Source organism: Microplitis demolitor, chromosome 8, assembly GCF_026212275.2.
Source record: "Microplitis demolitor isolate Queensland-Clemson2020A chromosome 8, iyMicDemo2.1a, whole genome shotgun sequence".
Lineage (NCBI taxonomy): Eukaryota > Metazoa > Arthropoda > Insecta > Hymenoptera > Braconidae > Microplitis > Microplitis demolitor.
Window position 1 is genome coordinate 9,517,375 of NC_068552.1, and position 7,017 is coordinate 9,524,391.

At 31.8% G+C, this 7,017-nt stretch overlaps 1 protein-coding gene across 1 annotated transcript; it reads left to right on the plus strand.

Annotated features, from left to right (window-relative positions):
* LOC103575241 (uncharacterized) lies at nt 1-2,273 on the plus strand. The gene is made up of 3 exons (XM_008554947.1): nt 1-66; nt 276-753; nt 1,292-2,273. The coding sequence occupies exons 1-3, from the start codon at nt 1-3 to the stop codon at nt 1,978-1,980; spliced, it is 1,233 nt and encodes a 410-aa protein (XP_008553169.1). The 3' UTR covers nt 1,981-2,273.
* The last annotated feature ends 4,744 nt before the right edge of the window (nt 2,274-7,017 follow it).

Here is a 7,017-nt window from a genome sequence, read left to right on the forward strand (position 1 = left end):
ATGAACTTGTCACCCGATGAGCAAAAATTAGTTTTAACTGCTATTCAGTCGCTGAAGCTTCCAGGGGTAAGGGAACCTAGATTAAATCTCTTTTACAATCCAACCTACCTAAGAACTGGGCTCATATCAAACCCTGTATGTACTTTTTTTTGTATTCAACCTATTTTTTACCGAAGAAAATATTAAAAAAATTACAAATACATGGTCTGATTGAGTACTAATTTTGATCGGGTACTAGATCTCTTACCTTACGTATTAATTTTTTTTTTTTTCAGCCATATATTTCACATGGACCGATTGAACAGAACGGCTCACTGTACAATAATTTTTTGATTCATCTGAAAGACAATAATATCACGACAGTTGAGGCTATTACCAAAGAGGTTGTCAAAACTGCCGTCCGGACAATTTATGCCACTCGGAGCAATCTCGCTAAATCCGAGGAACAAGTCTTAAAAATGATCGAAGCTTACGGAAACATTATCCAATATAACTTAAATATATTGGCCTCTCATGTCGACGTGGTTTTGATACCTCCACAGGAACAAGTTACTATGCCACAGATGAACAGGTACTTGACTGTGATGTGTAGTCATCGAGAGGAGGTCCTGTATGATATTCGCACCAAATCAAGGCCGACAGATCTTCTAGTTTATAAAATTTGGACTTGGTCTGACCAAGTAGAACCATTTTCACTGCAGTTGCAGAAATTAATCGTTTCCTTAACGATAAAATTTGTTATTGCTGACACTTGTAAGTTTTTTTAATCACCTAACAAAATAAACAGCATAATACCTGATTAGTGTATATATACGAAAAAATTAAAATTGAAAAATGTGCATTTAAGAAATTTTTTAAATGCGTATTTTTTTAAAATTCTATTTTATTAATTATTTACTTTATTTATTTTAAATTTTCAATTTGTCTAATATCTACTGTATTCATAAGTGTGAGCGTAAGAGACATCAGATAAATTTTAAATTATTAATAAATAGAGTAAATAATTAATAAAATAAAACTTTTAATGGACGCCCAATCAAAAAATTTTGAATTTAATAATTGGATTTTTTATTAATATTATTTTTTCAATTATTTCCTCTATTTATTTATAATTTTAAATTTGTCTTATGTCTGCTACATTCATACTCATAATGTAGCAGACATCAGACAAATTTAAAATTTTTAAAATATAGAGTAAATAATTTTAAATTTCATTTGCTAGTTCCCTAATCGGGTATTAGCTCTTTCTTCTGAATTATACCTAATTCTTAAATTATAAAATTTTTTTCAGACGGCATTACCATCTACGGGATCCCTAAATTTGGAAGTTTCAACCACCGTAATTTCGTAAATTGGTTAAAAATCTGGAAATTACCTCCGGAAATAATGCCGTCGACATATACCCAAAAGGGCGTACTTGCTTTAAAGACGCGAAAGCCAGCTAGCAAGCTAACCTCACGTAAAAGCCGGTCCACCAGCTTGAGTATCGCTAAATCAGATTCAAATCCGCAACACTCAAAGCAGTTGTCGACACAAAATATCGCTAAAACTCGGCGAACTGTGCTCGGCGAACCTCATAAACATTCGCGCTCTTTTTGTACAGATCAGAAACGGTCAATCTCGGAAAGCACCGGCAACCTCAGCCCGTACATCAAAAGACAAAGAAAATTATACAGAAAAGTCTCGTATTATCGATCGAGTTCATCCGACTCTGCAGATAATAATTCAAATGAACTCCCGAAACCTCCGGTAAAAATGGACGAACAGTCATCTTCCGATACCAATGAGTCTCGTGCCTCAGATAGTGTGGCACGAATGCCGTCCCCCACCGATACCGAGGACTTCAATGCCGTGGTAGTTCCGGAAAGACAGCCATCCCTCGTGGATCCTAAGGAGTCTGGTGCCGCGGTATCAGTAATTCCGGAAAGTCAGCCATCCCCGGTCAATACAAGGAGTTGCCATTGTCCTGTCCACCAATGAATGAAACCTCTGAAAATGACGGAAAGGAAGAGTCAAATAACGACAAACAATTATCGGATAGAGATACATTAAAGATGAAATTGGATTCCATCCTGGAAAAGTATGGCCATCGGACAGATATAAATATTAAAATCAAGTCGATGGGTCCCTACTATCATTCCCTAGTAAACGACGAGTGTTCAAAATATTTCAAATCTATTTGCCGCTGTTATCTTACCCAAAATGTAAAAGACGAAGATTTGGAATTCATCATGAAAGTTATGGAAAACATTTCCGAACTCGTTGCGATCGATCCAAACATTGAACCAGCAAAGAATTTCTAGAAAATGCTATTAAAAAAAAAAAAAAAAAAAAGAAAAAAACGAACCTGCCGTTAAAATTTTGATATGTTTATATTTTTTCTGATCATTTATTTATTTTTTTGTCTTCATTAATAAAAAACAAATTAATTATAGAAGTTTAAAATATTTCATAAAAATCCACATCCTAAATTACCATATATGGACCCTCTACGCGACTAAAACAATAATTTCACGCGATCACCTTGATCCTCTACGTGATAAAACCTTATAACTAATTCAAGCAGTCCCCTGGGCCCTCTACATGATTTTAACAACTACTTCACGCGGGTCCCTGAACCCTTTACGTGATTAAAACAACTATTACAATCTTAACTTATAACCATATCACCAAACTTAATTTTTACACTTTTTATCTCACACAATTTTTTTAACATTATTTTAATCTAAGCATTTCAGCTACTAGTGCCCTGGGTGGCCGGATGTTCATGGAAGATTCTTTTTGTGTTCAATCGTTCAAATTTGCTGATGGAAGTAATGGCACGTTTCTTGGCGTATTTGATGGCCATGGTGGGAGAGAAGCATCGATATTCACGAAAGAGAACCTCATGATTAATATCATCAATCAGGTGAATTTTGCAAGCAATCAAGATGACTTGGTTCTGCAAGCGATAAAAGATGGTTTCATTCAAACACATGCTGCTATGATTGAAAAAATTAAAAGTTAGTATTAACTGTTTTTGTCAAACCGACTTTGATAGCCAACTGCATGGATAAAACTGTCATCTTTTTAAATAAATTTACGTCATAAAATCCCTGATTAAAAATACTCATTGAAAAGGATTGAAAAGCGCTCACCACATGCAAACTGTATATCTATATGTACATACAAAAGAATTGAAATTATTGAAAAGAATTCGAATTTCATCATTTTCAATCCTTCTCAATGAGTATTTTTAATCAGGGATAGTAACATTTATTAGATTATAATAAATATATTGTCTTGACTGTTCGCTCAATGACTAGAAGACCTGTGAGATGGTCCCTAACATCAGTCACGGGCTTACTGAACGTTCTTTTTATCCTCGATGTTAGAAGATATGAGGAAATTCTAAATATTTGCAAATATCGTGTATAATTGGATCCTAATACGCATTCTAAATTGAATTAATGTTGCTATTCTAGCGAATTCCATTGAATCGTTTGTTTAATTAATAGATAATTTGTACATCGGTTTGGCAACTTGACACGAGTCTGATATACATATACTTCATACTTAGTTTCAAAATATATAATATTTGGAAAAATTTATATTATTAGTAAGTAACCTAAATAATTAGACCGCTCTTAGCTTCTCAGATCAGATCAAATCGTCTGCTCAATAAAATCAATGTCCCATTTTTATCTCAACGCGGGCTTACTATACATTTACTTCATTATTGATTTGCCAGCTGATATTCAAAAAAATTAAAATTGTTAGCAAGTAACCTGAATGAATAGACCCTGATAACCGGACTTATTGAAAAAATCACTATATCCTTGCTTCAATATATTAAAATTTATATTTGTGATTTTAGTTCGTTCTGTGGTTACAGCGTGATTATTAAATCATCATATATATTGTTGCTCTAAATTGAAAAAAAAAATAATTTTAATATACCATCAACTCTCATTAAGTGATCGTTATGTTGATTTCTGTAGATGGATGGCCAAATACTCTCTCAGGTTTACCGTCAACAGCTGGAACCCCTGCCAGTGTAGCAGTTATATGTAATGAGAAAATTTACACTGGACATGTAGGAGATTCCCGTATACTTTTCAGTTATCAGACTAAAGGAAGTAACTTGTGGGAGGCTAGGCCTATGACTCACTCCCATAAGCCCGATTGCCCAAAGGAAGCAGAGAGGATTAAAAAGGCCGGTGGAAAAATCGTAAGATGCAGTGCAACGTCACGAGTCGTGTAGAATAAGCCTTTCATTGAATATTCATCTAACGGCTATTGTCTGGGTTATAAAGAGATTCCATTTTTATCTGTCTCACGATGATTAGGTTTATATTACTATACATTATCCCCAAGATAATAAAAATAATTTTTAATCGCCTCTAAAATTTTTGTAACTTCTTGAACTAATCATTTTATTTTATTAGGTGATGGATGAAGTTTTAATCCGCTCTCAAAGTCTTTCATTATTTCTCCGGAACCGGATGTTGAAGTTTTTAAAATTGATCCGAAATCACATCGGTGTCTGATATTGGGAACTGATGGTTTGTGGGATGTAGTGACTTCCGAAAGGCTGTGATGATATCCCAACAACATTGTTCACAGGTATCCATACGTTTTAGATCTTTGTTGTTTAGATTCATCTTGTTATTTACTTAAGGAGGTTCGACCGATACTAGTGAGTCAAAGTAGTGTTTGAATTTTTTTGTTTGCTAAATTCTTCTAATAGTTATGAAAATTCATTATTTTAATTTATAATAATATAACGAATTTATAAATTAATATTTATGACTTATTCAATTAAAAAAAGTAATGAAATTACTTGGTTATTTTTGACTCATATGATTTAACAAAAAGATTTGGCAACAGCGCGTTCTAACTTCTGACACATCGATATTCAAATTAAAGCGGGAAAAATTTATTTTTAATCTCGTCTCTCTTATTAATGTATTTCTATCTTTGTTTTTTCTCTCAGCTGCTTCCGCGACGTTGCCAAACCCTCAATAATATGTATCTCTGTCGATGAACGAGATTAAATAATAAAGTTTAACTTGAATTATTTGAATAATTACAATGGTAACACTATATTGTTAAAATCTTATCATATTCAAAAAATATTCAAGTTTATGGCATGTGGTTTTTTATTTCTTAAACTTGGGAGGTTAATAATGAAAAAAATCGAATAAGTCATATCGAGAGCTTGTCTACCATAAGAGCCTGTGTATAAGAACTTTAAAAACGTCATTTTTAAATCTTTTTTTCTAAAAAACTAGACTGTGGATCATATCCAAATTTTGAGAATACATAGATAATGTTGTTCTTTACATGTATACTAAGTTTCAAATCTCAAAGTTGGAAAATTCTTTTTACATTAGATTCGGTAGAACCTCCTTAAGACTTAAATAATTTGTTAGAAATTGGTTGAAAGATTATTTCTAAATTTTTTCTCTTTTATAGAATGGCCGTGAGATCTCCAAAGCATTGGTCCACCATGCATTGAATGAGTGGATGCCATTACATTGTCCAGCGCATAATATAACTATCATATCCGTAATATTTGAGTATCGTCCTAATTTAGTGCAAGAGCCAAAGTTATAGTCGGACTACTGAAAGCTTTCCCTTTTCGATCTCAGCACCCGACGAGCTCCCCACCACTTAGGCTCCTCCCACCAAAACATACTAAGACGGGGCACATGTGCCTTACAAGATTTAGCCGACGCACACTTTTATTTGTAGAATTCTACGCCATGAAAAAATAGTCCTCTAATGAAATATATTATGTCCGCGAAATTTAAATTTGCAATCGGTATTTGATAATCTCATGCTCACTATTTTTTTAAGTAAGGTCCAGAAACCTGTATTTGATAACAGTTAACTATGTATTATTTTTCTTAATACAATTCACAATATACAAAGTTTCAAATTATAAAGCCGGTTGGCGTAAGTTAATAAATAAATAAACAATATTTACTCGCAATATTATGAATAGTAATTTACTATGAATTATTGAATCTGGAGAAGATAATTGTTTCATGATTTAAAGAATGGAGAACTATATATATACATGAAAAAAAATAAAATAAAAGTTATTAATAAATAATAACCTGTTGTTAGGAAAAGTACTATATAAAAAAAAAAGCTACATAAAAATAAATAATTTTAATCAGTAATTGTGTCACCGATTATCGTATTGTGAGAAATTATATTGAGAAAAAATCACGATTATCTCTTAAACTTGCAAATAATTATTCGTACAATGATTTAGAAAAAATAAGATAATTACCAGTGTACCTAAGAAACATGTTATAGTCTGCTAAAGTTATTAGAGTAGATTACACAGAAAACAATAATAATGTTAAGTTAATTAGATTTGATTGATTGATTGTATAATTTTGGGTTTTATTAGTTCATTGTACATCCAAAGTATATAATTTATTATTTATTAATAAAAAAATAGCACATCGAAGATAATTCGAATTGTTGAACTGAATGTAATAAGCCAAAAAAAAAAAAATTTCACATGGGCAGCACAATAAGTTTTTTAAGCAATTGTTATGTCATCATCTTGAATATTAATATATAATTTTCGAACTATAAGACCTTTTTAGTGATAATTCCTCAATTTTATAAATAAAAAGCTCCTAAATAATGTTTTCAGACCGAGTATATAGAGCCATAAACTATCTCGCACGGACGGCACGGTAAGTAATTGAAATAATTGTTTTGTCTTCACCATTAATTGTGGCAGAAGATTACTAGTACTTTAATACTTTAACATGAATGATTTATTAATTTTTTACACAAGAATAAAAACACATTATATGTAATTAAATGATCTAATGGGATAAACCAGGATAACTCTCACGCGGTTGACACGATTAGCAAGTTTAATAATTATTTTTTCCTCATTCAAACTGTAATAAATAAACTTTAGTTCTGTAATCCCTTGTTGTAAATCATTTAATATTTATTTACAAAAAATAACGTATCAATTAAAATTGTGTAACTGAATGTAAA